This window comes from Equus caballus, chromosome 4 (assembly GCF_041296265.1).
Source record: "Equus caballus isolate H_3958 breed thoroughbred chromosome 4, TB-T2T, whole genome shotgun sequence".
Classification (NCBI taxonomy): Eukaryota; Metazoa; Chordata; class Mammalia; order Perissodactyla; family Equidae; genus Equus; species Equus caballus.
Genome location: NC_091687.1, coordinates 15,021,432 through 15,049,174, shown reverse-complemented (window position 1 = coordinate 15,049,174; position 27,743 = coordinate 15,021,432). Strand labels below are relative to the sequence as shown.

Genomic DNA, 27,743 nt, shown 5'->3' with positions numbered 1-27,743 from the left:
GTGCAGTCGCTGCATCTCTGGTGCTGATTGGGCCCTGCAGCCCCAGGAGGGGACATGGAGGAGGGCAGGGGGCGCAGCCCACCCCCATCCAAGCCGATGGATCCATCGGTGCCACGGCAGATGGATTTGTGGGTCCACCAAACGTTTGGGGAACATCTCCCTGCATGGCAAGGGTTGAGGACACATGGAGAGGAAAGAACTGACATGTGCCTGTGGTCACAGAGGCCACAGTCCAGTGCAGAGACGGAAGCTGCCCACACACCCACATGGAGGATGTGGCCACTGGGCATGCCCAACACAGACTCCAGAAGGCGTCCTCCAGGGGAAGATAGAAGTCGGGCTTGACCCTAAGCTCAACCCAGATTGGCAGCAGTCTCAGCAGGTCAAGGTTGGAGCCAGGTCACTCTGGGGCTGGCCAAGAGCAGCTGGAGGCACAGGAAATGCCAGCTTGTGGGCTGTTAAGGCCGCTGATGCCCTGGGCAAGGGGCAGGGGTTCCGTGGGGGTGGCAGAGCCCCCAGTTGGGCACATGGACGCAGACCCCCAGGGCAGAATCAGGGTCTGGCTGCAGCAGTGCATGCAGGGGCTGGTCCGCTGGAGGGTCAGGCAGGCCCCCATGTAGGGTGCTGTTGTGTGCGGGCATCACTGCATGAGTGAGCGCTGACAGATCCAGCACTCCTCTCCAGGGCTCTGGGTCTGTGAGTGGAGATGGGAGACCAACATCCCTAATGTGTGGCCTCCGCCTCTGCCCAGCTGTCCTCACCTCAGAAGAGGGGCCCTCGAGAGCTTCCCAGACCCCACAGCTGAGCTCTGCCCACTGGTATAAGGCCCCTAGACGAGCTGCTTCTGGTGGGTCAGCCCGTGGTGGGGACTGAGCCCGTGTCTGCAGGAACGGGGGCTGGCAGTGGCTGGACGTGGGGTTGGGGCAGGGATGAGGATCAAGAAGGATGGTTCCAGAAAGATGAGGGTGTTATGGGAGGGGCAGAGGTAGGGAGGGAGGCGCCTGGAGCGGGTCAGGCAGAAGAGCCCAGGGCACAGGACAGGAAAGCCCAGGACAGGGGACAGGAGAGCCCAGCTCGTCGTGAGGGCTGTGGTTCCAGCCCTTGGTGGCATGGGAGGGGAGGGACTGGGAGGGGCTATCTCACGAAGGATTGGGCCAGGCTCCTCTGACCCCCGCAGACCTTGGGAATCCAAGATTGTTAGGATGTGCTGAGGTCTAGGTCCGCAGGGTATGCTTAGTTTACTGTTGTTGCAGTGGGTGATGGTCTCCAGACGTGGCCAGAGCTATTTAAGGAAGAGGGCTGGTTCATCACCCCCTCTCTGAGTTTACCATTAGGAAAGCAGGGGCCCCCTCCAGCTGACCCTCAGTCACCCCACAGGGTCCAGCTGTGGCAGGAGATCTGAAGGAACCTGCCTGTCTCTCCCTCGCCCCAGCCCAGAAGGGCCGTGACCAAGATCCTAGGTGGTGGGCTCCAGGTGGCCTGTGGCCTCTGGTCTCCTGCAGCTGCCACGGCTGCAGGGGTGGTGTAGGATCCCAAGGGGCCTGTGCCTGGCTCTGGGGACAGCTGGAAACTGGACACCTGGGGCCACAAGGTCTCATGTGCGCCGGGACTAGGGGCATCTGGGTCTGATGTGCAGGGGACCTTGCTGAAGCAGAGGGGTTGGAGGTGCCTGGGGGCAGCCCGGACCTTCCCTCCAGTAAGTCATACCCTGGAAGACCTGGGACTTCTTGACCTGCAAAGAAGCCTCTGGCTCCGGGTCCTAGGCAGTGCCAGGTTGCCCGCTCGCCAGGAGAGCTCCCGGGCCCCCAGGGTGCTATGGAGCTGAGCTGTCCAGCGTTGCAGCCAGCAGCCAGTGTGGACGTTTAAGTTTGTTAGAATTAAATAACACATGCTCCAGTCAGAAGGGACTGGTGGCTGAAGCATCAGCAATGCCCCAGAACAGAGCAAGGCCCCAGTGCCCGGGGCATCACCCCCACACCGCAGCACCCGACTGCCCTCTCCCCCTTGCCATTTCACCTCTATCCTTTCCCTGCCTGCCCCCTCTTCCCAGCCAGCCTTGCAGGGTTTGAGCTCAGCCCTGGCCTCCCTCCCAGGGCACCTGGCTTAGGGTCAGGCTTGACCAGCATGAGCCTGGGGAGGGACGCACCAGAACAGGGATGTTTCTTCTGAGTGTCACTTCCACGGGCCTGACCAGAGGGGTGGGTGGGGCTGGGGGTGCAGAGGGGCCTGGCCGTGCCTTGTGCTGACCTGTGGGGGTGAGAAAGGGGCCCCAGAGGTGCCCCTCTGGCCAGCATCTCCTCTCTGGGGTGACAGGCAGCACCTTGATTCCCTGCTTCTCTGTGGCCCCTGCCAGGCTGGGGACCCCACCCCAGTACCACATAGCACCCCACTCCTGCACCTCCGCCCACTCCTCAGGGCCACTCGCACTAATGCGCCTGCTGTTTGCCGCAGTCACTGCATCCAGCAGATCCTGGAGGCGGTTCTCCATTGCCACCAAATGGGGGTCGTCCACAGGGACCTCAAGGTGAGTCCCCTACCCTGCTCTGTGCCAGGTCTCTGTTGTCTGTACCTGCATGTCATGTAAAAGGGGGCCCTGAGGGGGGCAGTGCAAGCACCAGGAGATGCTGTATACATGGGGGGACATGTGCATGTGTGTATGTGTGTGCATGCATGTGTGAGCACGTGTGAGAGCCTGCACGTGTGTGCACATGAAAGCCTGTGTGTGTGTGTGTGTGTGTGTGCGTGCGTGCACGCATGGATGTGTGTGTGCGCGCATCCTCCCAACGCCTCTAGGCTCCACGGCTGAGAGGGGGCAGTTGTCAAAAATTAGCCTATTAGCACATGTCCACTTGTGGTCTCACTTTCTGGGCTCTGGTTGAGATGCAGACCTGGCAGGCGGGACACAGGTGATGTGTGTGTAGGTGGGGCTGATGCCTTGGGAACAGGGGGAGAGGGGCCAGGCTCAGTGGCTTTTGAAAACTTCCAGCCCTTTCTCCAAGTCTCTGTGGCCCTTGGCTCTGCTCTGGGTAAAGTGGCTGCAGACTATTCAAAAGAAGCTTTGTCACCCCTAGGGCGCAGTGTGGAGGGAGGGCCCTCAGGAGGAGCAGCAACGCTCACTCCTCCTCCCTCCACCACCTCCTCCTCCCCTTCCCTCCTCCCTCCTTCATCTCCTCCTCCTCCCCTTCCCTCCTCCCTCCACCACCTCCTCCTCCTCCCCTTCCCTCCTCCCTCCTTCATCTCCTCCTCCTCCCCTTCCCTCCTCCCTCCACCACCTCCTCCTCCTCCCCTTCCCTCCTCCCTCCTTCATCTCCTCCTCCTCCCCTTCCCTCCTCCCTCCACCACCTCCTCCTCCTCCCCTTCCCTCCTCCCTCCACCACCTCCTCCTCCTCCCCTTCCCTCCTCCCTCCACCACCTCCTCCTCCTCCCCTTCCCTCCTCCCTCCACCACCTCCTCCTCCTCCCCTTCCCTCCTCCCTCCTTCATCTCCTCCTCCTCCCCTTCCCTCCTCCCTCCACCACCTCCTCCTCCTCCCCTTCCCTCCTCCCTCCTTCATCTCCTCCTGCTCCCCTTCCCTCCTCCCTCCACCACCTCCTCCTCCTCCCCTTCCCTCCTCCCTCCTTCATCTCCTCCTCCTCCCCTTCCCTCCTCCCTCCACCACCTCCTCCTCCTCCCCTTCCCTCCTCCCTCCTTCATCTCCTCCTGCTCCCCTTCCCTCCTCCCTCCACCACCTCCTCCTCCTCCCCTTCCCTCCTCCCTCCTTCATCTCCTCCTCCTCCCCTTCCCTCCTCCCTCCTTCATCTCCTCCTGCTCCCCTTCCCTCCTCCCTCCACCACCTCCTCCTCCTCCCCTTCCCTCCTCCCTCCTTCATCTCCTCCTCCTCCCCTTCCCTCCTCCCTCCACCATCTCCTCCTCCTCCCCTTCCCTCCTCCTCCCCTCCTCCTCTTCCTCCTCCCCTCTTCTCCTCCCCCTTCTCCCCCTCCTCCTCTCTCCTTCTCTCTCTCCCCCTCTCTCCTTCTTTCCTTCCTCCTAATCTCCTCCTTTCTTTGATGCCAGCTTTCTCCAAGGCTGGGTTTGGGTCAGTTTCTTCTCTGGAGAGGGAACCCTGGGCCTTTCATCCCTGCTGCGAGATCCTTTGGTGGCCTTTGAGACCATTTCTTCCCATGGGTGCTCATGCTGAGTGGGGTCACGCCTTCCCTGGGCCATGGAGGGGTGTGTGTGAGCTGATCTTTGTGGGGCTGCTCTGGGATGGTATCACACAGAACCCTCTCCTGTGTCCTTCACGTGTTCCCGCTTTCTCTGCACATCCTGTGTGGTCCTTGTCCTTTTACCTGCCAGCCAGGCCTGCCTCCTCTGTCCACCTGTCCCATAGGTCCTGCCCTATGTCACCGTGTCTTGTCTGAATGGCTTCACTCAGGGGCCTTTGGGAGGAGGGGCCACAGAGGAATGGGTACATGTCTCCACCTTGTTCCTGGACCCCAAGATTCATAAGTATGATGAGGGGGGTCAGAATCCTAGTTGAAAAAGACAAAAAGAAAAAAGGAGTCTGTCCTCCCTCCCCCCCCCCGCCCCCACCCCAACGGTGTGGGGGGCCGCACTCTAGAAAGGACCCATCGTCATGACTGAGACAGCCCCTGGGAGCGTCCCGTGGTGGGTTTGCTGTCGGCCAAGGTTGGGGGGGTGGCGCCATCCCAGGGTGGAGCCCAGCCCTCCCACCCAGCTCCCCACTGCTCCTGAGCTCCTCCTCTGGGGCTGGAGTAAGGGCTCGTCTCCTCTGGGGCGGGGCCTCTGGTCTGCAGAGATCAGGTCCTGCCCCCAGTTGCTGTCCCCGCCCATACCATGTCAGACTTGGTGATGTGGGGTGCACCGGGGAGGTTGGGGTCCCCCGTCCCACTCACTTTGGCAAAATCAAGATGTTCAGGGCCCTCCAGGCCATGCTGGGTGGGCAGGGTCGCGTCCCCAGCGTGCGTCACCTGGGGGGCGGGGCCTCATCGGCCAGTGGTGTGGGCTGGGAGCATCTCTGGTTTCTGCCACGTGGGCCTGGCATACTTCATCGCCTCTAAGGGCCGCTCGCTGCATTCTGGCACCGCAGGTTTGCCAGCAGTGTTAACACGGTTTGCTGGTGGCGTTTGTCTTTCCTGGTGGCACTAAAGTGGCAGTGTGGTCTTAGCCAGCCTGCCTGTCAAGAGGGCAGCCTGGTGAGGGAGCCGAGGGTGGGGGGAGTCCCCTGGCAGTCAGGGACGAGGAAGTCCAGCACCTGCGAGCTCTGAGTGCTGACCGCTGGGAGGTGATGAGGCCGGTGGGACAGGCTGGGATGGTAGGGGCCCAGTGTACAGGGACTGTACCCATAGGCCCTCAGGGCCAAATGTCTCCAGTCAGGGGACAGCAGCCTTCTTGGTGCTCCAGCAGGACAGGGGGCGAATGTCCTTCCAACTTGAGCAAGGGCACTGCTCCCTAAGGTAGGGAGGCGTGGGGGGGGCCCCTTTCCCAGCTGTGGGTGCTGGACGGGTGTGTGGTCAGAGCAGGCGCCTTGCACCCAGCTCTTGGGACTTGGTAGGTGGGTGTCCTGCAATGCCCATGCTGTGGGGGCCCTTGGTCGTCCCTCTTTGCCCTTTAGGGGTTGCCATTCAGCAGGAAATGTCTGAGCCCCCCAGCAGGCAGCCCCTCCACCATGTCTCTGAGCAACCAGACAGGGGGAGGTGGGGGGCTTCCCTCCTCTCCTTCCCTCCTGCGTGGCCTGCCAGGGCTTGTAGGGTGCGCTCAGTTTGGGTCCCAACGCCCCCAGGTTCATTATTGATGGGTGTGAGGGATCCGAGCTTGCACTTTGAGAGCCAGCTTCCCTCTTCAAGGCTAGGGCTCCTGTCCTTGCCCTAGGAGGGGGGATGGGCTGTGGGGTGCAGGCCCAGGGTCCCAGGACTCTAGGGTGTGCCAAAGACGAGGGGGCCCACAGGGTGTTGGCGTGCTGGAGGAACACCCACGTGGTGGGAGCTCAGATCTATGAGCCTCAGTTTTGCCCCCCTCCCTCCCGTGACACCCCTGGATGTAAACCACTCGCCCTCAGCCGGTTGCCTTACCTGCAGCCCGAGAACCTGCTCCTGGCCAGCAAGTGCAAAGGGGCCGCGGTGAAGCTGGCAGACTTCGGCCTGGCTATCGAGGTGCAGGGGGACCAGCAGGCCTGGTTTGGTGAGTGTCTGACTGGCAGGACGGTGGGAGGTGTCAGCCGCGCCCCCCCCCCCGCCCCTCATACCCCCCTTTTTCCTCTCACTAGGGTTCGCTGGCACACCGGGCTACCTGTCCCCAGAGGTCCTGCGTAAGGAGGCATATGGCAAGCCGGTGGACATCTGGGCATGTGGTGAGGACAGTGTGCAGGGCAGGGGGACGCCGAGGGGAGCGGTGGAGGGAGCCCCACTGCACTTGCCCTGTGTCAGACCCACCCCTGGGCTGCCCCCCAGCCAGGAGCCCCCTCCCAGCCCAGACTAGAATTGCTAACCTGTCCCTGGCTGTTGCTGAGATGCCCACCACCCCAGTGCCCGCCCTGTGCTCAGCAGAGAGGTCTGGGCCAGAAGGAGCAGCAGGTGCCCAGATGGAGGGGTGGGGGCCACGCAGACCACCCTGGCAGGGCTGCTTCCTTTGGCAGGGGGCTTTCGCAGTGGCGGGTGCTGGCTTCGGGCCTCCCCTGTGAAGTGGGGTGAGGGTGTGGCAGAGATGAGGGCATTGTTTATGCCATTCTGCTAACATGAGGGTGTCCAAATATTGACACATTGACGCTGGCTGCAAGGGGACGCTTGAGGACCCCAGTGTCCTCGTGGGGTTCACTGGCTTCAGGAGGAACCCCCATCTTAGCCGAGGCCAAGGAACTGGCTGAGGGTCCCATAGCTATTAAGTGCCAGAGTGAGGCAGCTGACCCCCTGGGATCACACAGTTGACATCATGTGGCAGTGTCCACCCACTGATGTGTGGCTGTGCTTGTGCGATCCATGGGACGCAGGGACTGGCTTGGGCTGGGCTGCGGGGGCTGTGGGGTGGGGGCAGTGCAGGGAGTGGCGGCCTGGGCACAGGCTGTGGGATGGGGGTGGCAACATGAGCCCATGCCCTTGGCCCTCCCCAGGGGTGATCCTGTACATCCTGCTTGTGGGCTACCCGCCCTTCTGGGACGAGGACCAGCACAAGCTGTACCAGCAGATCAAGGCCGGCGCCTACGACGTGAGTGAGGGACCCCTCCTGACCCTGAGACAGGGAATGGGTGACACCACCTGCGTCTCAGAGTCTGGCTGGGATGAGACCCCTTGGGAAGTCCGGCTCCTGCCTGAGGAGGGGGCTTCAGGCTCTGCTGTGTGTTGTTTCCTCTTCTAGTTCCCATCCCCTGAGTGGGACACGGTCACTCCTGAAGCCAAAAACCTCATCAACCAGATGTTGACCATCAACCCTGCCAAGCGCATCACAGCGCACGAGGCGCTGAAGCACCCGTGGGTCTGCGTAAGTTGCCTCGGCCGTGGACCACCCCGCGGGTTGATCCTGGGGTCTTGTCCTCGCTCCCAACTGGTCCCCTGGTTTCCTGGGTGCTGCTTGGGCTGTGGCTTGGGACACGCTGGTGGGTTTGCAAGGTTCAGTCCCTGGGAGGAGAGGCGCTCCTTGGGTAGAGGACACCCAGTCCTGTGTGTGAAGGGACAGGCGGGCAGGGAGCATGAGTGGTGGGGGGAAGGACGGGGGTGGAAGGCTTGGGGGACAGGCAGGCACAGGGGACAAGTGGCCTCACCCTGCAGTGGGTGGCGGGTGGCTCTTGACATGAGGGCCCCGGCTGCCTGAGCCCTGCTTCCTGAGCCTCCCCTTGACCCTCTCTCTCGAGCCCCTCGGGGTCAAAGCTGACGCCTCTCGGGCTCCTCACAGCGAGTGACAGCCCCTCTCCCCACAGCAACGCTCCACAGTGGCCTCCATGATGCACAGACAGGAGACTGTGGAGTGCCTGAAAAAGTTCAACGCCCGGAGGAAGCTCAAGGTGAGATGCCCCCGGCGCCCAGCCCCTTGGGCCTCACAGCGCACCGAGCTGCCTGTCCCCTGGAGGGCCCCTCCCTGCGAGCGGCTGGAGGGGTCCGGCAGGCCTGGGGACCGGAGGCTGTAGGGGAACCAGGCACCATCCCAGACCAGACAAGTCAGGTGGACTTAGCCCCAGCTTGGGAACACCACCAACGGGGCCCCAGACATGGGCCTGGTCTCCAGGTGCAGAGCGGGCCCCTCCTCAGCTACCCATGCCCGGGACTCCATACCTGGGGCGCCCTCTGGTTGGTCACGCTCTCTTTAGTGTGAGCGAGTTGGGAAGCTTCTGAGCTGGGCAGGTTTGGTAAGGACAGCAGCCTTAGTGCGAGGGAGGTGGGCAGAGGGACTGTGGGAGGGAGGTGGGCCCTGGTCAGGGAGGCGCACCCGACAGAAGCCATCTGGCGCCAGGCCCATTTTCCCTAAAGGCTGGTCTGAGCTGAGGGCAAGTGCCCAGGCCTGGCCCGGGGCCCCCTGCTGGTCTCCCCAAAGTGCATCCGTGGTGCAGGCCCCCTCAGTGCTCTGGGCCAAGGGCTCAAGTGGACGTCCTGGTCAAGGAGAGGAGGGGCCGTGGGGAGAGGCAGACCCCCTAAGGAGCCATGGGGACTGGCGTGGTTGGTTGGCACTTTAGAGCCCAGGACGTGTCACTGTTTTAATTCTGGAAGTAGTGGCTTGTCTCGTGCAGCTCGTGAGTTTGCAGAATTCTCACCTCTCTGCAAGGCCGTGACCTGAGCTGTGCCAGGCGCCCACAAGCTGAGGGCCGGGTGGGTCTCCTGGCTGGCCGATGGTCCTGGCCTCAGCTGTGCGTTTTCTCCCCAGGGCGCCATCCTCACCACCATGCTGGCCACGCGAAATTTCTCAGGTGAGAACAGCCTTCTCCAGGAAGAGCAGGCCTGCGGCGGAAAGGCTCCCGAAGAACCTGCCGCCAGCGCCCGCCCTTTCTCACCCCCTGGCCCCTCTCCTGCCCTCCGAGACCCTGGGCCACAGAGAAGGCCTGGGCTACCTGGCCGGGCCCCCTCTGAGGGCAACACCCAGAGTCCGCCCCCACTGGCTCCGGGAGGGCCCCCGGCACTAGCCCCTGTCCCTGCGTGTTGGATCTCTGTGTCCTCGCCTGATGCCCCAGTGTCCGTGCTGCCCGCCCGGCCCCTGCTCCGTGTGTCTGTCAGGTGTGGTCAGCACCTCTGTGGCCCCGTTGTCCTGAATCCTCTGAGCCCCCACTTTGTGTGGAGGTGCGAGGCCCCAGGACCTCTCTGCTGCGCTCCGGACATGCTGGCGGCCGCCCGCCCCGTCACTGAGGGTGGGCAGGGCTGGGGGCTTGCGGCCGCTCCAGGGGGGTCTGTCAGCAGCCCCGAAGCCAGCAGCCCTGGCAGGCCTACCGGGGACAGCGTCACCCGAGTGGGGCTGGCCGCCCACTTGCTGTCCTGTGGCTTGTCTGTCGCCTGCGACACTGGTGCGGGAGCGTCTGTGGTCCATCCTCTTGTTCGTTTGCATCCGGCACCCCCATCCTGTTACTCTTGCTGTGATACTGTGCTGCCGGGATAGGGGGCATGCTGTCACACCAATGCTAATAGGACCTGTCCTGTCTGCACGCCTGGCTGGGCGCTGAGAAGCCCCGCTGGGGTTTTCTAAGGAGAAAGGAGGCGAATGCTTTCAATTGTCAATCGGTCTCCATCTTGTTTTCACTCTCCTGTGAAAGGGGTTCTGGAACCATCCGTCACCTAAACCTTGACTCTAATCTTCTTCTGCTTCCTTTGTCTCTTCTCTTCCCTTACCTCGCCCACCCCGCGTCTGTGTCCGCCCCTCCCTCGTCTCTAACCCGGTGCTAACAGTGGGCAGACAGACCACCGCTCCGGCCACAGTGTCCGCCGCGGCCTCCGGCACCACCATGGGGCTGGTGGAACAAGGTAGCTGTTGTTGACCAAGGTCCCGCCTGTCGGCATGCGGCTCCCCTCGCTGCACGTGGCCGCCGGCCGGGCCTCGAGAGCTGCCCTAGAGGCCCCGGGAGCCCCCGCTCCCGCCGAGGACGTGCCCCGCAGGGCCCACCCCAAGGGCAGGGAGGCAGCCCCCACTGTACTATTGGCCTCAGGCCCCACCTAGTAAAGGAGGGGCTGGGTAGGTGACCCCTAAGCTGCACCTTGCCCACATGCGTTTGACTGAACCCCTCCATTCCTAGTCCCTGAGTCTGGGATCAGGAGACCCCTCTGGTCAGAGTCCTTTGCTCTCTGAGGCTTTCTCCCCACTTGTCCATCATGACCCCTGTTTACAATGACCTTGACCACTCATAGGAAGCTTTGGAGCTGCTTCTGGGGTCCCAATCCTGAGTGGGGGATCCTGGGGAGAAGGGCATGGAGGCAGAGACTCTGCACCGAGAGAGCCTACTCGCCACCCCCATCCACTCGTGGCCTGGCCCACACCCACCCCAGGGACCCGCTTGGTGCTCCCCGTCGCTGGCACAGAGCCAGTGGTCTGTGCTGAGTCCCACACGTGCATGTCTACCCTGCGAGCCACAGGACCGGGGCCTCAGCCGCCCTGAGAATGACTTAAGGCCTCCTCTTGGTTCTTTGACAAGGCCCCCTTCACCTCATCCTAAACCTGTGAGTGGAGAGGCTGGTTCTGCCAACCTGCTCCTGTGGGCGGTGAGGGGCAGACCTCCCCGGAGGCCCAGGCCAGCTCCCTCACTCCCACCTCTGACCTCGGTCAGACCCCGTGACGGCTAGCAGACCCCAAGACCTCCTAGTGGGCCCAAGGCCCCAGCTTGAGCCAAGGGCAATGCAACTTTAGGTGGGCAGAGCCAGCCGCAGCTGAGGGCCGACCCTGGTGCTCCCCAGAGCTGCAGGGCCTCAGCGAAACCCTGCATTTCCTGCTGGTGCCTCAAGCATCAGCTTGGGACAGGGCACGGCCCAGACCCTCCCAAGCCCAGACCCTTTTTTTCCTGCACGTCCACCGTAGACCGCACAGGGTGCACAGCTCTGCCCACCCAACCAGAGAACCTCAGCGTTCCTGGCCTCCTCCTCCTGGGGTGTCAGGGCAGGACCGTCCTCAGGGAGGAGGGTCTGTGCCCCTCCTGTGAGTCCAGTGGACATGTCCAGCAGGCAGACCCCAAGGGTCGTCCTGAATCAGCTTCACATTCCAGGGCTTTCTGGAGCACCTGAGGGCAAGGAGGGGCAGGGGGTCAGGGAATGGTGAGACTAGGGGCTCCTGGCGAACCCTCTTGCCCAGGGACAGTGAGTGAGGCAGGCACCTCTGAGCCGCTCTCTGCCCGGGGCTCCTGCCTGCAATGCCCGCCTGCCTGCAAGTGGATGTGGGGCGACGGTGCATGAGGCCACGTGCATGTGCGGCTCCGCCCTGGGAGCCAAGAGCCACTCTGTTCTGGGGGGTGGTCAGTGCATGTGGACAGAGCCCAGCATGGCTGTCCCTGGGTGACCAGCTAGGGGATGAGGCAAAGGCTGGGCCCTATGGGCTGAGGGACCCCCCTGCTAGGTGAGCCCACCTCAGCTGGCCGCGCCAGACCCAACAGGCATAGCAGATGGGGGTCTCAGTTCCAAGGCCATCACTGCTCCATGGATGACGGCCTCTGGGGTGAGCACCCCTCAGCTAGCAGAAGACCGGGGGTCCTTGTAGAGATGTTGCAGTTCACCAAAGCACCCTGATCAGGTCCCACTTGGCCTTCATCGAGAGGAGACTCAGGGCGAGCTGTTGGGTAGCAACGATGGCCGGGCCCTGATGATGCCTGGTGAAGCGGGGGCAGAGGGTCTCTGCTTGTCTCCCAAGGGTCTGGGGCACCTGTGCCTACTCGGTCCACCTTGGCTCCTGCTGTGTATTAATACGTTTCACTTAAGAAAACCCAAAGGAGGCTCCCCAGTATGGACGGGATTCTGGAGTTGGTCCAGGACAGAGATGGGAATTTCCAGGAAACGCGGCAGCCAGGAGCTGTGCTCAGGAGGGGTCTGGCCATGCGTCCGTGCTGCGCCCAGACATGCGCAGGGTTTGGTTAAAAGAGGTTCCTGAGGAGGAGTGTTTGGGAATTGACTAAAAGGACAAGTGTCTGCAGCAGGGCTGCCTGGAGCCTGAGCCACCGTGGTGGCCATCTGAGTCCCCAGAGGGACCTTTGTCAGCGAGCAGAACTGTTCCTGCTTCAAGTAGCACGGTCTGGAATGCAGTTTTGGTAGACTCAGGGACTGAAGGGGACCTTCTTAAGACCCAGGACTGTCCCTGGGTCTCCGTCCGCCTCCGCCCAGGGCCTGACCCAGCGGAAGACTGGGCAGAGCCGACTGCATCTCCGCTGAGGGTGCCGGGCGGCCCCGGCCAGACCCTTCAGACCAGCACTGGCTTGCGTTGGTTCTGCCTCAGGGCCAGCTGAGGGCAGTGCTGGCCAAGGCTGCAGGGCTGTGGGGTTGACTCTCCCCAAACCGCCAGTCCTAAATTGGGGGATGGGGGTCAGTGTGCTGCCTACTCAGCTCCTGCTCAAGCGCCTTCAAGATGGGCTGGATCCTTCTTTTCTCCAGGCCCCTGGGCGGAACCCGTCTCCTGGCTGTGTCGCCAGCTGGCCGGCCAGCACTGGCAGGGTCCCTAGAGACCTCACTCAGCACAACTCCCACTGTGGGGGAGGTGGGGCTCTCCCTGTGTGCCAGAGGTGGGGACAGGAGCCAAGAGGTGAGGGGCCCTGCTGATCAGGAGCGAGGCTGCAGGTTGGCCTGTCCCTCTGTGGTGAGTTACAGGGAAGGACAATGTAGCTGCCACCAGGGGAGATTTTTCACAGACTCTGCAGTGAGAACTGGGACAAGAAGATGGCATTTCTGGTCCTGGGATACCCTTGCGGGAGGGCTGCCAGGGCGTCAGGGCATGGTCCTGTGTCCGGCCTCACCAGGCGGGGCCTCGCCCTTGGGAGGATGAAATGCAGGGGGGGCAGGCCTGGGGAGCGAGGGAAGGGATGGCCTACGCTCGCTGGGATCCTAGATGCTTCTCATGGGGTGAGGCCCACTGGTCGAGAGGGATGGGCCGGGAGTCAGGCTTCTGGTTGAACTCTGCCCCGTGGAACCTGGGAGGGAAACTTTTGAGAGAATTGATGGGTCTGTGTGGAAGGAAGGCTGGGAACCGAAACCAAGCCCAGTGTGGCAGCGCTTGGACAGCCCCGCAGGGCCCTATGCTGAGTGCAGCCACCCATGTCCCCACGCAGAAGCTGGAGGGCACGGTGGAAGGTGGGCAGCAGGCAGCCGCCCAGCAGCCTGGGACCCAGCTTGGTCCTGCACTGGGGACTCTCACCAGTGGTTCTCAAACTGAAGCAGCGTTGGGATCCCCTGGAGGGCTTGGTGAACAAATGCCAAGGCCACCCCCAAGTTTCTTCCTCAGGAGGTCTGGGGCGGGCCGGCTGATGCTGATGCTGCTGATGGGGGACCCCACTTTGAGAACCACTGGGTCTTGCTGGGTCTAAGTGTGCTGTCTGGCCCCTGTGCCGGCCCGAGTCAGCAGCCTCCGGGGATGTTCCTGGCAGGAAAGGGTCCCAGCTTGGTCTCTCCGAGCAGGCGGACTCGGCTTCAGGGCTGGCCAGTGGGAGCCTTTGGAGCCAGCAGTCGGGGCTGTGCCCCGAGCCTTCCCGGCCTTGGGCCTGGGGTGAGGGACCCCACCCCTCCCTGCTTCTCTAACTGTACCAGGCCCCCTGGGGCACTGCTTGGCTCAAGGGTGCGGGCGGGCCGCCAGGCAGGACTGGCTGTGAGTCCTGGGCTGCAGACTGGAGCTGCCTGAACCCACACAAATCTTGTTTTCTCTCTCTTCCTTCCTCACTCTCTCTCCTCCCCTCCTCACCTTTCCTTTTCTGTAAGGTAAGCTGACTTCGTTTTTCTTTCTTTCTTTCTTTTTTTCTTTTTGCAGTTCTGTGATTAAATCTAACTGCTATGGAGGGCACAGGTTCTGGGGTGCCGAGGGACTCTGGGGGGGTGGCAGGTCAGGGCCTCCAACGGAAAGGCAGGCAGGTTGGCAGTCGAGGGGGAGGCAGAGCCAGGCCCACCCTGACCTCATGCAGGGAGTGCTGGGGTGAGACGGGTGTCTGCTGGGCCTGGGCGGAGGGACGATGGGAGGCTCGGATGTGGGTGACCCTTTGTACCCTCCCTCACATGTGTCATTCTGCTGACTATACTCAGAGCCCAGGGTCCTCTGGGGCTTGTGGGCAGAGGCCTGTGTTGGCCCCAGCCAGCATGCCAGAGCAAGGCCAAGAAGTGACCTGAAGGCCAGGGCTGCCTGGCGGTTCAGGAGGGAGAGAGAGGCTGCCCCTTGGGTGCTCTGAGTCAAGAGGCACAGCCCAGGGCTTGGCCATGGGGGCAGAGCTCTGAGTCCTGTTGGCCAAGGAAGGGGACTAGGAGGCCAAGAGCAGGCACCTGAGACTGGGACAAGCTCCTCCCTATATTGGTGGCCAGCTGCGGCCCACCCACCCTTGCCTGAGCACATGGAGAATTATGGAGGGCTGCCCACCACCCAACCTGGTGCCCCATCTGTCCTGTGTTCCCATGGAGGGTGGGGCAGTGCCCTGCTTTCCTCTTAGCAGAGCTTGCATGCTTCCCGGAAGCCAAGGGTCCCAGGTGGGAGGAGAAATCTTAGTGTCCTCCGGAGTCGTGGAGGACGGTTGGGGAAAGGGCCTGTCCTGGGAACAAGGGTCCTCGGGTAGCCCTGGCTGGGCCTCCCCCACAGGCTTCTCCCAGGATGGCCCTGCTCAGAACTGGGCACAGACTCACTCTGTCCCCTGCTAGGCAGAAGAGCCACCTCTGCCTCAGGACCTTGGGCTGCCTGCTGGCTCGCTCTTGGGATAGAGGTCACAGCCCCAGCGCCTTGAAGCTCGGGCTGCCTCATGCCTAGGGGCATGGGCTGCAGCGGCCAGAGCCCCTCACTCATAATGCCTGTTTCCTCCCACTGCAGCAGCCAAGAGTCTACTCAACAAGAAAGCAGACGGAGTCAAGGTGAGGCTGGGGGCCTGGGGTCTGGAGCCTGCAGCTTTGCCCCATCCCCGAGCTCCTGCTGGCCCCTCCCCAACACTGGGGCCCAGGAAGGGGTGTAGTCCCCCCATTCTCCTCCTAATGGCTCCCCTTCTTCTCTCCGCAGCCCCAGACGAATAGCACCAAAAACAGTGCAGCTGCCACCAGCCCAAAGGGGACGCTTCCCCCGGCCGCCCTGGTACTGAGCCCCTCAGTGCCCTGCTTCCTGGCCCTCCTGCACCCTGGCTGTGGGGGGGCCGCCTGTCTCGAGGCCTGGGGTGAAGGTGGGGTCCGGCCCCAAGCCTGTCTTTGATGGATGATGCTTGGCCCCTCCAGTCCCTCTGCCCCTCAGGTGTGGGGTGAGGGCCGACCCCTGTTCAGGCAGGTGTGGGGCTGCACCGGGGAGCCCCTGGGTGCAGGGGACAGGCCCACCACCCCCACCCTGCCCATGCTGACTTGTGGGCCAGCAGTGAGAGGCCTTCATGGGGCCCGTGAGGCCAAGACCCAGGACCCAGGGCGCCACCCTCAGCTCCTCCACCCTCAGCAGGCAGACGCAGAGCCCAGGCCAGGCCGGCAGTGCAGGGGGAGCAGGCTGGGGGAGCCCCTCCTGGGTGCTGCAGGGACACGCCCTCTGGAGGTGGGGGCTTTCGTTTCTCCCCAGGGCCTGGGCTTAGCTTCTGAGCCCACCCAGTGATCTGAAGGGAGGCAGAGGCTCCTTGTTGGTTTCCCTGGTGACTGCTCAGCAGCAGCCAGGGCGGTTTCCTGTCAGAGTCCATGTCCTGCAGGCCCCGAGGCGGGTGTGGGAAGATGCACCTCCATGGCTGTGCTGGCCTGTGGTGCCCAGAGGGAGGGGCTCAGGGGTTCCCACTGGGGTGGGGTGGGCAGACTCGAGTTCAGAGAGACCCGCTGGCTCTGACCCTTGCTTGAGGGGTCCTGTCCAGGGGAATCCCACAGCTGCTGGTTCAGAGTTGTGGCTGGTGGGCACAGGTCCTCCTGCCCGGGTTGCTGTGTGCCCAGGGTGGCCCATGTAGAGCAAGCCATCCCCAGAGGTTGGGGTTTGCTGGTCCATAGGTTCTGAGTTTGCTGGAGGCGTGTTTGGTGTCTCCATGGGCCCCAGGCCCCACTTCTGGAACCAGTCCCAGACTGTCCATGGGGAGGCTGGCCTTGCCAAATGGCCATCCAGCACGTGGGGGCAGCCTTGCCCCAGGATGGGAGGGTCCCACATGCCGGCCTGCAGCCAGCCCTGTCTTGGACCCCATCCATCCCATGTGCCACCCCACTCCCATGACATCTTCAATCCTGTGCCCCCACCGTGCTGGGGCAGAGGGTCCAGGCAGCCGTGGGTGGGGAGAGCACGAGGCAGGGCTCCCGGCGTGCTGCTTCTCACAGCCGCCCTTGGCCCTGGGCTCTCCATCACCCTTTCTTGGCAGGTGCCCGCGGCCTGGGCAGATCTGCTTGTTCCAACCACATGGTCCCTACCCAGGTTGCTGTCCCAGCTGCTCTGCTCCCTGCTGGTCATCTGCTCCCTGCATCCCGCTCTGCTCCCACCCTCTTCCCTCTCCCTGGCTCCTGCTGAGGGGCCTCTGCTCTGCTCTTCTCACTTCCCTCTTTCGTCCTCTGCTTCCTTCTTCTGTAGGAGCCTCAAAGCACCGTCATTCATAACCCAGTGGACGGGATAAAGGTACTGCCCTCTCCTCATCCCCCTCCCGGGAGCTTCTGCTCAGGCAGAAGGCAGACCCCCGGCCTGGGGAGGGTCTGGGACGTAGACCCTTGGGAAGCATTTGTGCCAAGAGTGGGGGGCAGTGACCTCTCCCAAGGCAGGGCAGGGCCCCACAGGTCCAGGGGCTGCTCCCTTAGGGAAAGGCCCCAGGCGCTGCCCTCGGAAGCATGGTTGTACCAAGTCCACTGTGGGACACGGAAGCTGGGGCTCCTTGATGTCTGGAGCAGGGTCCACTTCTCAGGACCCTCCTAGTTGTCCTCTGCCCTCTCCATCATGCCCTGGCATTGGCCAGGCCCAGGATAGCCAGGAGTAGCTGAGTGCAGGGCCCACTTCAGAGGGTCCCAGGGGTGAAGGGCTGGTATGGGCTGCCCAGCACACCCCTGAGTGTGGGCGGGGAGGAGGGGAGCAGCACAGACCTCGTGACCTCATCTGTTGCTCACCTCTGCCAGCCACCCGGCCCCCAGCGCTTCCTGCTCCTCTGCTGCTCTTCTCTGCTCTGGCGTCAGCTCCCATCACATTGGCATCTTCACCCTGGGGCCAGGGAAGGGGCTGGCTCTCTGAAAGTTTGGAGGGGAGAGGCAGGGACCAAGCTGTGTTTCTAGGACCAGCACCGCCCCACCCACTCCCAGGCCTGCAGCCAGACTCCCACCTGGGCCTGGACCTCACACAACCTAGCCATGGGCTGGAACCAGGGGCACCGCCGGCCAGTGCCTCTCAGTCCACCCAGACTCAAGGTGCAAGGAAGGGCCTGGGCATCCCCTCCACCTTGTGGCCAGGGATGGGTGTTCCTTAGATCCTGTGTCTGGAGTGAGGGTCCTGTTTTCCCTGTGAGGGGCCTCTGCACAATCTTCCGGGGCCGTGGTGTGAGCCCTGATAACGTGCAGAGCCCCCATCTCTGGCCCAGGGCCCAGAGCAGTGTGTCCATTCAGGGGGCTGGAGGGGGTCCCTCGGGGACCCTGTTAAGGTATACCTTCTGAGGAGCAAGCAAGCCTCCTGAGAACTCTATGACAGGTGGATGGCACCTGGTTTTTTTTATCTGAAAGGCAAGCCAAGCATGGGGCTGCAGGTGCTGGTACCGCCTCTTACCCGTCTCAGGCCAGCCCTGAGAGGTGAAGCTGGGCCTGGCTGGATGGTCCAGGCTGGATGGTCCAGGCCTGGGAGGGCAGATGGCCCCCTTCTAGGGAAGGAGGAGTGGGTGCAGCTGTCCTCTGCCGGTGCCTGGCCGAGGTTCTGGGGACCTACTGGACACTTCCTGCCCTGTCTGCAGAAATGGAAAGTGGGTGCCTTTCGCTTCACCCAGAGTCTTGGAATTTCAAAAACTGTTCCTCTCTTGTTAAAGAGAGTTGTCTGCACATACGGAGTCTTTACCCTGGGCAGGTCTAGTTGGGAGAAGGTGAAGCTCTCGCCCTCTGCTGCTGGGGACATGGGCGGCCAAGCCCTGGGGATGGGTGATCACTGGGGTTTCTGAGGCTGGGACCCTGTGGCCTCGGGAGGAGACCTCCAGCAGCCCGTCGGAGCAGGCTCGGGGCAGAGGCCACTTCCTGATCCGCTGTCTTCCCATGTCTCCCCAGGAGTCATCTGACAGCACCCACACCACCATAGAGGACGAGGACACAAAAGGTACCTCGGTGCTCCCCACCTGCAGCGGGCGGCAGATGGGCCGTCAGCGGGCGGGGTCCTGTGTCCAGGAGCTGGGACGGGAGGAGGCTGGGGCTCTGTGACTTGGGCGTGTCTTCTGGAGCTAACCCTGCTCCACGGCTGCGGTCCCACCGAGCCCGGGCGCTGGGCCTGCACAGTGTGTGCGGACAGACAAGTGCTGAGCAGGCTCAGGCACAGTGTCTAAGTGGAGCCTGGCTGGGCCGTGTGCCCTGACCAGTGAGGACCCGCCGCCCTGCGTTGGGCCGGTTCTCCGCACGGTCCCCCTATTCACTCCAGGGCCAGGTGCCCGGTTCCCATGGAGGAAGGAGTTCGTGATTGAATGCTCAGTTTCTTCGCTCCAAGTTCCTTAAACTTGTGACTCTGCCTGGCTGGCAGTTGTTAAGTGGACCCGCAGCAAGGCAGTTGTTTCCTGGGTTCTGGGCGTGTCCGTGGGCTTGTTGGGGAGGGCAGGTTCAGACAATCACATTCGCTCCACACTCAGGACTCCCACGCTGAGCTGGCCAGTGGGCTTGCCTGTGGCCCCGAAGACCCCAGGCACCCCCGTTCTGCTCTCGGCTTTCTCAGCCCCCCAGGGAGGGGATCTGGTGCCCCGCTCCACCCAGCCCAGGCCATCTGCCCCTATGTGGGGCCTCCTGACGTCTTGGCCACACACTCGCAGGATAAGGCCCAAGCGCCCTCATTGCTGCCCTGGGCCCAGTAGCTGGCCACTCTGCCAGTTTGGGGGATGTGGCAACTCTGTCCTGAGTGTCCCCCGCATCCCAGAGCAGAGGTGAGCACAGGGCTTTGGCCCCGGCACGCCAGAGTGGACCTCCACATGGTCTCCAAACAGACTGAAACAGGCCCCGAGCCATCAGCATGGAGGCCGCCCAGACCTCCTAATGCCCTGTTCTCGAGGTTCTGCCCCGACCCTGGCCATGTGGGGGCCTGAGATGGTCGGACTCTGCAGGATGGTGGGGGAGAAGAGTGGCTTGGCTAGCCTCGTCCCGACACTGACCATGACGCCACCCCTTCTCTGGCTGGAGCGGGTGGGAAGATACCGAATGGCCTCTCAAGGCAGAGCAGACAGCCCATGCGCTGGAGGGCAGGCCCCGGGCTTCTTGCCTCAGCTGCATTGTCCATCAGATGCAGAGAAGCCCTGGTGGGCCCAGGCCTGGCCTCTACTGGCTCCAGCCGGTGCTGCCTGCAGCCTTCCCGCCTCAGTGGCCAGCCCAGGAAGGCCCTGTGTTCAGCCCTGCACGTGGTCCTGTGTCTGCCTCACACACCTGCTGTGATCCACAGCCCTGGGCATGTACGGGGTTGATGCTGTCCCTGGGAGCCCTGGACCCCACTGTTTGGTCTTGGGGTGGCCATGAGCTGAGGTTCTCCAGCTTAACACCCTCGTCCATCCCCTGTTCTCTTCTCTCCGGCACACCCCTGCCTGCCTCCTGCTCACGTCTTGTCTGTCCACCCCAGTCCCCAGGGTCCCTGACATCCTGAGCTCCGTGAGAAGGGGTTCAGGGACCCCAGAAGCCGAGGGCCCCCCGCCCTGCCTGTCTCCAGCTCCCATTAGCCCCCTGCCCACCCCATGTAAGTAGCTGGGCCCCTGCTGCTGTGGGGGTCTCCTTGAAGGGCTTGCAGCCCCTCTCTGAGAGGCTGCTCGAGAGCCAGGGGCCGGCCCTCCAGAGCCCCCTGTTGAGGTTCTCTGGCTGCCTCTGTCCCTGGCGCTCCCCCTGTGGGTCTTCTCCATTGGCCTGTGGGGGCCGACTGGCAACCATCTTCTGCAAGCCACAGACACGGGCCTTGTTCCAGTCTCGGGACTGGGAGCTTCTTTCTGCAGAGGGGGCACTGGTGGGGCGGGCGGAGGGGCGCAACTGCTTCCTCTTCTCTGGCCTCTGCCTCGTTGCCTCCTCTTATGTCTGCCTCCTGTCCATCCCAGCCCCCAGGATCTCTGATATCCTGAGCTCCGTGAGGAGGGGCTCGGGGACCCCGGAAGCCGAGGGCCCCCTGCCCGCCCCGTGTAAGTAGTGCCCCAGGCCTGCTGCCTCTGCTGCTGAGCGGCTCCTTGCGTCCTGCCATGCACGGCCTCACTGCCCCCAGGCCGGGCAGCCTGAGGCCTGACTAACCATCTGGCCTGGCTGGGCGTCTGGGCAGGCACGTGCGCTAACTCCGCGGGGCAGCTCCGCCTTTCCCTCGCTCCCTGCAGGCCCAGCTCCCCCCATAGCTCCCCCCACCTCCCACCTGTGCTGCTGTCCAGCCCCAGGCCTCTCCCCAAGGTGGTCTCGCAGGCCCAGGGCAGCTGCAGGGCCCCTCTGAGGCCGCCCACTCATGCTGCCTGCCTCCCTCAGGCTGTCTGCTGTGACCTTTCCAGTCACGCTGGCTTCATGGTGCTCCCTGCCCTGAGCGCCCAGCCGGGGCCCCAGGGAGCCCAGGACAGGAGTTCTTATGGAAATCCCTTCTGGCCACAGGCCTGTGGCTTAGAGGGAGAAGAAAGGGCCTGGCCTTCCTGCCGAACTGGGTTCCCCGCAGCGGGGCTGGCATGGTCCTCTGGACGCTCCTTCACCCACTCATTCCTTTCTGCACCTGTCACATGCTTACAAGGTCCTGTCACACGCTGGGCATCATCCTCTGTCCTCAAGTGGGCCAGGCTGCCTCTCCTTGGAGGCACCCTCTGCCCACAGCAGCTTTCCTTGCCCCTACCTGAACGGACAGGTGCAGATGCACCAACATTCTTGGAGCCTCCCTTCATCCTCCACATACTCCTCTGTTCCCCCACGTCCCCCCATGACCCCTTCTGTTCCCCTCTGTCCTCCCACTTCTCCCCAAGTGCCCTCACTCTCTCTGGCTTGGCTCAGTAGCCCATAGGTTTTCTCTCCTGTGTGCTGCCCCCCCCCACTTCCTACCTTGTGTTCACGTCTCATCTGTTCCGCCCCAGCCCCCAGGATCTCTGACATCCTGAACACAGTGAGGAGGGGCTCGGGGACCCCAGAAGCTGAGGGCCCCCAGCCCTGCCTGTCTCCGGCTCTCCCTGGCCCCCCACCCACCCCGTGTAAGTAGCACCTTGAGTGGCCCTGCTGGCTGCTCCTGGGGGCTCACAGGGGTGTCGCAACCCCTGGCTGTGGTGTGCTGCCCTTTGCTCTGGGAACGGGCCAGCTTGTGCGGGCAGAAAGGAGGGCACAGGGCATTTCATGTGAAGGCGCCGTTTAGTCTCAGAAAACAGAGTTCATGGCTCAAGACATGCATGTGTGAAGGCCTGTTGTAGGAAAGGACCCAGAATCCGGGTTTGGGCGAGCCAGAGCCTCACACTCCTGCGCTCTGCAGGTTTCTTCTACAGCGACGATGAGGCACAAGCAAGCTGAGAGGACCCGAGCTGCGGGACAGCGGACACTGTCGTGGGCCGTGGGGTCATGTCTGGGGTCATGCCCTGGCTGGGGTCGAGGGTGGGAGGGCAGTTTCTTGGACAGTGATGCTGGCGGGAGGGCAAGGAGGAGAGGCGCAGTCTCCGCTGCTGCGTGGAGTCGTCTGGCGGGCGGGGGGTGGGCGGGGGGCAGGGACGTGGAGCAGGCGCTGGGCCCGGCAGGGAGGAGCCAGCGCTCCAGCCCGTCTGCCGACTGCTGGCCAGTATCGCTTACAGGGATGGATGACACCCCAGGGCTGCAGCCACCCCCACCTCTGGGGAGACACCCGGCTGGGGGTGGTGCTGACGCTCTCAGAGGAGAGGCTCCGGGGCCGGGGGCCCGGCATGGCTGGGGAGTGGCTGGGTGAGTGCTTGGGGCCAGGGAGGGTGCCGACCCCTGCCCACCCCTGGCAGGCCCGGGCTGGGGGCCAGGAGGGGATGGAAGCCGTGGGAGTGGTGGTGGGTGGAGGGGGACTGAAGCCGGCCAGCTAAAGGCGCCCTGAATTCTCCTTGGTGGCTGGCGGCATGGGCATGGGGCAGCCTCTGGGTGAGCAGTGACCCGTCAGGAGTGTTGTGCTTGGCCTCAGGGATGAGAGACGAGGGACAAGGAGGGACAAGGGGCAAGGGCGAGCGTGGGGACCGCTGGGCCCCCCGGGCCTGGCTGAGGGGATTGGAGGCGAGTCAGAGGTGAGAGACTAGAGTCTTGCTGGTGATGGAGATGGGAGGACACTGTGGTGGGCACACAGGGGAGCCTGTGGGAGTGGTCAGAACCCCCAATTTGTGCCGCATCTTATCATGGCCCCTGGTCTCACAGGTGAGGCTGCTGAGGTGTGGAGACATGGAGGAGTGTGCCCAAGCGGCACAGCAGCCTGGGTAGGGGCCTCTGAGAACAGGCCTGCCGTGGGCGCTGAGCACCCCAGGCTGACCTTGGGGGGCCGTGACACAGGCCTGCCCCTTTAGGGGTCTGCGCCGAGGTTGGGTAGGGGAGGTGAGGACCACAGAAGGGACTGTGAGCAGGATCGAATGGAGGGGGATGGGGGCCTGGAGCTGGCAGGTGTGGCTGGGCCTGTGGGGATGGGGGCACCTGGAGGTGGCCGAGGGCAGACTTGGAGCACTGGGGGGACCAACAGCAGGGGGCGGCCCCACCCGGCTCCCTCAGGGAGCAGGGTCCTCACTCCTGGGTGTGCCCCCAAATAGCCAGTGTCCCAGCTGTTTGAGTGTTGGGGGGTCTGCGGTGAAAGGATGGGGTAGCGTCAGCTGGAGAAGGGACTTCCGAAGGGCCATCCAGGGTTGAGATCACTCTTAACTGGTCTGAGTGGGTGAGTGCCAGAGCCAGGGTGCCCCCCACCAATTCTGGGACCAGGGTCCCTCTCTCCCAGCAGTGAGGCCTCCAGCTGCAGAGGGCCATCCCTGGAGAGGGTTGTGGGTCCCCTCCTTTCTCGGGAATGCGCCCGCCAGCTGTCTTAGTGTGTAAATGGGGTCGGTGCCCACTGGCCCAGGCTGTGTTCTCCATAATCAGGGATTACGCACAATCCAGGCTGATCCTCTGCAGCTGTCTGAATGGGGTGGTTGGGGGGCTCCCGTTGCCCCTTCAACAACTGAGGGAAGTGGCTTGGGGCCAGCCTGGGGTCCCTGGGGTCCCCTGGACCCTTTGCCAGGGGCTGGGCTTCTGTGCTGTTAACTCACCCCGAGAGAGCCAGAGGGAGCATGGGGGCCCCAGTTCACCTCTGGGACCCTTCCTAAGCCCACACACCTCAGCTCTTTCCCCCAAGTTGCCTGGTGGGGGGCAGCTTGCCCTCAGCTAACAGACTTCATCACCCGGGAGTCCCCTCGCTCTGTCAAACTTGGGGAGGCAGGATGGCACGGCAGGGCAGGGCTGGGTCTGGGCAGCAGCCTTCTGCAGGTCAGGAGCGTCCGGCCCACTCCTGGGCTGTGACGGGGGCTGTGTGGCCTCAGTTTCCCTATCTGCAGAGTGGGCACAACATCTTTTCCCAGACGTCAGGCTTCAAGATTTGTGCTGTGACGGCAGATCTCTTCTCTTTACATACTTTCTCTTTACACTGAGGCCCATTTAAAATTTCAGTTCCTTTAAAAACACTCATGTTACTTCATTAAGTGAAAGATTGGTTTCACTTACCATAGTATAGGGTGACTGCAAAATCTAAGAGCACTGGAAGCAAAACAGGAAGATGTCCCTCAACTCCAGTTGCACTGCTGGGCGGGGCAGCGCTCGCTGTCTCTGGAGGAGGGAGATCAACAAGAGTCAGGGGTCAGGATGTGTAGACATGGCTCAGACTTCCCCTTGATGAGATTGGCAGGGAAGTGGCAGGGTGGGGCAGGCGCCCAGGGTCCCTCGACAAGCCCAGTGGGGCCTGGCCCCGGGGTGGAGGCATCTGGTTGGGGAAGCTGGGCTGCAGTGGGAGGAGAGCAGAGCCTGAAGCTTGAGACCACCTCCACGAAGGTGACAAGTGAACTGGGGAGGGGGTGGATAAGGTCCCGGAGGAGAGAGAGAGACACTGCTAAGTGGGAAACACCCAGGCAGAGCGCGGAGAGGTGGGTGGGCTGCGGGGAAAGCCACTGAGAGGGGAGGCACACTGTGCCTGGGTGGTGCAGGAGGAGGTGGGACTCAGAGGGTGAGGACAAGAATGGCACCGTGTGTGGGGACAGAGCTCTGGTGCTGGCCCAAGCTCTGCAGGGGGACGTGAGGCCTTAGGGGAACGGGAGCTCGCAGCTTCCAGGGCCCGCCAGGCAGTGGGGCCCACGTTTCTGCAGATGCAGAGCCTGAGTGGTCCAGACACAAAGTTGAGTGAGAAACAGAAACAGGACGGTAGCAGAAGTGCAGCTGGGTCAGAGAGGGCCTTCTCAAGATAGAGAAACCCGCTCCCACTTTCAGGTCAGTCAGCGCACATGCACACACAGAATGCACATGTGTGCACGTGTACCCACACTCCCACGTGACACAAGCACACAAGTGCCCCAATGTGCACACACACGCATGCTTGCACTCAACTCCTCGGGTGTCATGGCGTTCCACCTGCCATCACTGTCCAGAGTCCAGAGCCCGTGCAGCACAGCCCAGGCTCCCAGCACACGCACGCGCACGCCTGGGCTCACGCGAGAGCACACAGCATCTTCTGCTGTGGATTCGGTCCCCATCCCAGGGAGAGGAAGCACCCAGACAGCTACAGGAGGTGGTGGCGGGCGAGTGGGTGCACCACCCCCACCCCCGGGGCTGCGGGCACAGGTCGCAGAAGGCTAAGTGTATCCGTTAGAGCCAGCAATCCGAGCGCTTGGAATTTAGCCCATGGATTAACGCCCGTGGGCACAGGCATGCACAGCTGGTGTAGCTGTGACCGGGGCAGGAACCTGTGGGGGACAGCTCCTGGCAGTACTGAACCTCTTAATCTCAAGTTCATGTGCCTGATGCACAGCAAGCCAAACACTGAGACATGGGTGCTTGGAGTTGGAGAAAGGCCCCATTCAAGTTGGCCGAGACGAGAAGGTGGGAGCATGGATTCACTCAAGTGCGCCTTAACCAGAGCAAAAATCAGGGGGTTTCATAGAGCTAAGGGGCTTGGCAGGAGGAGCTTCAGAGAAACAAAGGGTCACTCCCACAAGCCCCTGGGCAGTCCGAATCCAGCCTCCCCGGCATTCTCTTTCTCTTTCTTCTGCAAAACAAACTCACAAATCCTCAGACCGGAATCACCCCTCAAGTTAAATAAGAAAACAGCAAATTGACAAGATTCCTCTATGTCTGTGCTGGGAACAAGGTCAAAAGTTCTTCTCCAGTGTCTACAGTAACCCCCAGGGCCCCAGCTGCACTGGGCTCCTGCTTTCAGTGTATTTCTTGGGTCTCAGTTTTGCCACAGGCACATTATTGCTTTAAGAAATCACCGTGATATGTGTGTGTGTGCGCGCTCGGGTGTGTATATTTCTGCACGGAAGCAGTTAAGCACGTAACTCAGGACAGCCCTTCTCTGGGGAGAGTAAATGAGAACAGATTTAGGGGGACACGCATCTGCAACTATAAGTGAGCTTTTATTTCTTTGAAAAACATCTACAGCAAAGATGAAAATCATACCGATTTCCACCAGCAGGGTGTGGGCTGTATTATTCTCTCTACTTCTTCCATAGGTTTCAGATATTTCGCGTGAAAATAAATTGTAGTTAAAGAGACAGAGGGGGCCCCCGGGCAAACACCCTGGGGCCAGCCTGTCTAGGCGCAGAGGCCAAGTCGGCAGGAGCCCAGAGGAGGCTGGGGCGGAGGGTGCGGGATGGGCAGTGATGCTGGAGGGCCAGCATGGGGGCCAGGACTGCAGACAGGTGGAGACCAGAGGGAGCGGGAGGCCAGCAGGCTGCGGGCGTCCAGGGAGAGAGGGGTGAGGCTCAAGACTGTTGCACTCCCTGCTCCCCGGCCCTCGGCCCTCGCGCAGAGGCCGCACCTGCAGCCCTGATCCCCCTCTGCTTTGAGAGCAGCCCTTAGTAGCCCTCTCCCTGGAGAGCTGTTGGGTGTGCGAAGGCTACGGGAGCAGAGCCAGGTGCACAGGTGCCAGGGAGGCTTGTCACAGTGTCGCAGCTGTAGAGGGCCTGGGACACGGCCCCAGGACTTGGGGGCGCAGGTGGGTTGTGGCAGGCTTTGCCTCCTCTTTCTGTGTTTTCCAGACATTTTGTACTGTGGATGGAGTATTTCTATCATGTAAAGACGTGTTATTTAAGACTGATAAGACAGAAGCTTGTTGGACTTGGACCTGTGGGAGCTGTTGGTGGCCTTGGAGGGAGCATTCTGAGCTGGACAGTCTGGGTGCCGGGGCCAGGGCCCCAGGGTCTCCTGGAGAGGAGAGGCAGGAGGGCGAGGGGCTTGGGGCTCTCTGCCCCAGGCCCCTCACCAGGGCTGCTGGGGGTGGCCTGTGGGTCACTGGGCGGCTGTGTCTCCTTGCAGCGCGGAAGCAGGAGATCATCAAGATCACGGAGCAGCTCATTGAGGCTGTCAACAACGGTGACTTCGAGGCCTACGCGTGAGTCGGGGCCCCTGGGCTGGGTCCTTGGGCAGCCCGGGGTGGGCTGTGGGGACCTCCCCTTGGCTGTGTTGCCGGCTTCCCCACAGGGAGGGGGTGAATGGAAGGGGCTGCACATGGCGGGGGCCCACTCCAGGCGGGTTCTGAGGGGCCCCTCCTCACCTGGGTCTGCCCCCCAGGAAAATCTGCGACCCAGGCCTGACCTCGTTTGAGCCTGAAGCTCTGGGCAACCTGGTGGAAGGCATGGACTTCCACAGATTCTACTTCGAGAACTGTGAGTGAGGGAGCTGGGGTGGGGAGGAGGGCGGCACCCCCCAGAGAGCCCCCGGGCCTCTCAGTCAGAGGCTCAGGGAAGCCCTGTCTCACCCGTGCGCAGGGTTGGCCAGCCCGGCTCCACCTCCTGTGGCAGAGGTCCCCAGGCCATACCAGCCATGGAACCGGCCTCCTGGAGGGGGTGCTGGGCTCGCGGAGGGGGCCAGGCTGGCCAGGGTGGGGCGTGGGAGCTGCTGTGATGCCCAATGCCGAGTGCCTGCTCGCCTGCAGTGCTCGCCAAGAACAGCAAGCCAATCCACACGACCATCCTAAACCCGCACGTGCACGTCATCGGCGAGGACGCCGCGTGCATCGCCTACATCCGCCTCACGCAGTACATCGACGGGCAGGGCCGGCCCCGCACCAGCCAGTCCGAGGAGACCCGCGTGTGGCACCGCCGCGACGGCAAGTGGCAGAACGTGCACTTCCACTGCTCGGGTGCACCCGTGGCCCCGCTGCAGTGAAGGTGAGCACCCACGGGAGGGGCCCCGCGGCCTGGGCAGCTGCACCTGGGAAGCAGCGGGGAGCGGTGGGGACTGTGGCAGCGCTGGCTCCTGAGCAGAAAGGGAGGCCTCTTGTGGCAGCATTGCAGGACCAGGCCCCTCTCCCAGCTGCCCGGGGGCCCACCTTGCAGATGACAAACCTGGGGTCTGAGGGAGCAGCTGCACGGGCAGC

At 62.9% G+C, this 27,743-nt stretch overlaps 1 protein-coding gene across 23 annotated transcripts in view; it reads left to right on the top strand.

Moving 5' to 3' along the window:
• The window catches only part of CAMK2B (calcium/calmodulin dependent protein kinase II beta), a 93,668-nt gene that overhangs the window by 64,047 nt on the left and 1,878 nt on the right, over positions 1 to 27,743 (top strand). For 4 of the 23 annotated variants that reach the window (XM_070265541.1, XM_070265543.1, XM_070265542.1 and 1 more), the window contains 15 exons: positions 2,452 to 2,524; positions 6,077 to 6,179; positions 6,265 to 6,348; positions 7,105 to 7,199; positions 7,350 to 7,472; positions 7,909 to 7,992; positions 8,847 to 8,889; positions 9,857 to 9,931; positions 14,937 to 14,974; positions 15,117 to 15,188; positions 16,626 to 16,670; positions 18,281 to 18,329; positions 26,681 to 26,756; positions 26,936 to 27,030; positions 27,300 to 27,534. In XM_070265541.1, the coding sequence (XP_070121642.1) occupies positions 2,452 to 2,524; positions 6,077 to 6,179; positions 6,265 to 6,348; positions 7,105 to 7,199; positions 7,350 to 7,472; positions 7,909 to 7,992; positions 8,847 to 8,889; positions 9,857 to 9,931; positions 14,937 to 14,974; positions 15,117 to 15,188; positions 16,626 to 16,670; positions 18,281 to 18,329; positions 26,681 to 26,756; positions 26,936 to 27,030; positions 27,300 to 27,532 (1,288 nt within the window). In that variant the 3' untranslated portion in view covers positions 27,533 to 27,534. Of the gene's footprint in view, positions 1 to 2,451; positions 2,525 to 6,076; positions 6,180 to 6,264; positions 6,349 to 7,104; positions 7,200 to 7,349; positions 7,473 to 7,908; positions 7,993 to 8,846; positions 8,890 to 9,856; positions 9,932 to 14,933; positions 14,975 to 15,116; positions 15,189 to 16,625; positions 16,671 to 18,280; positions 18,330 to 19,820; positions 19,935 to 20,283; positions 20,365 to 21,279; positions 21,394 to 26,680; positions 26,757 to 26,935; positions 27,031 to 27,299; positions 27,535 to 27,743 lie in introns of all 23 variants that reach the window. The other 19 variants (XM_023638998.2, XM_070265547.1, XM_070265546.1 and 16 more) reach the window with 15 other exon arrangements.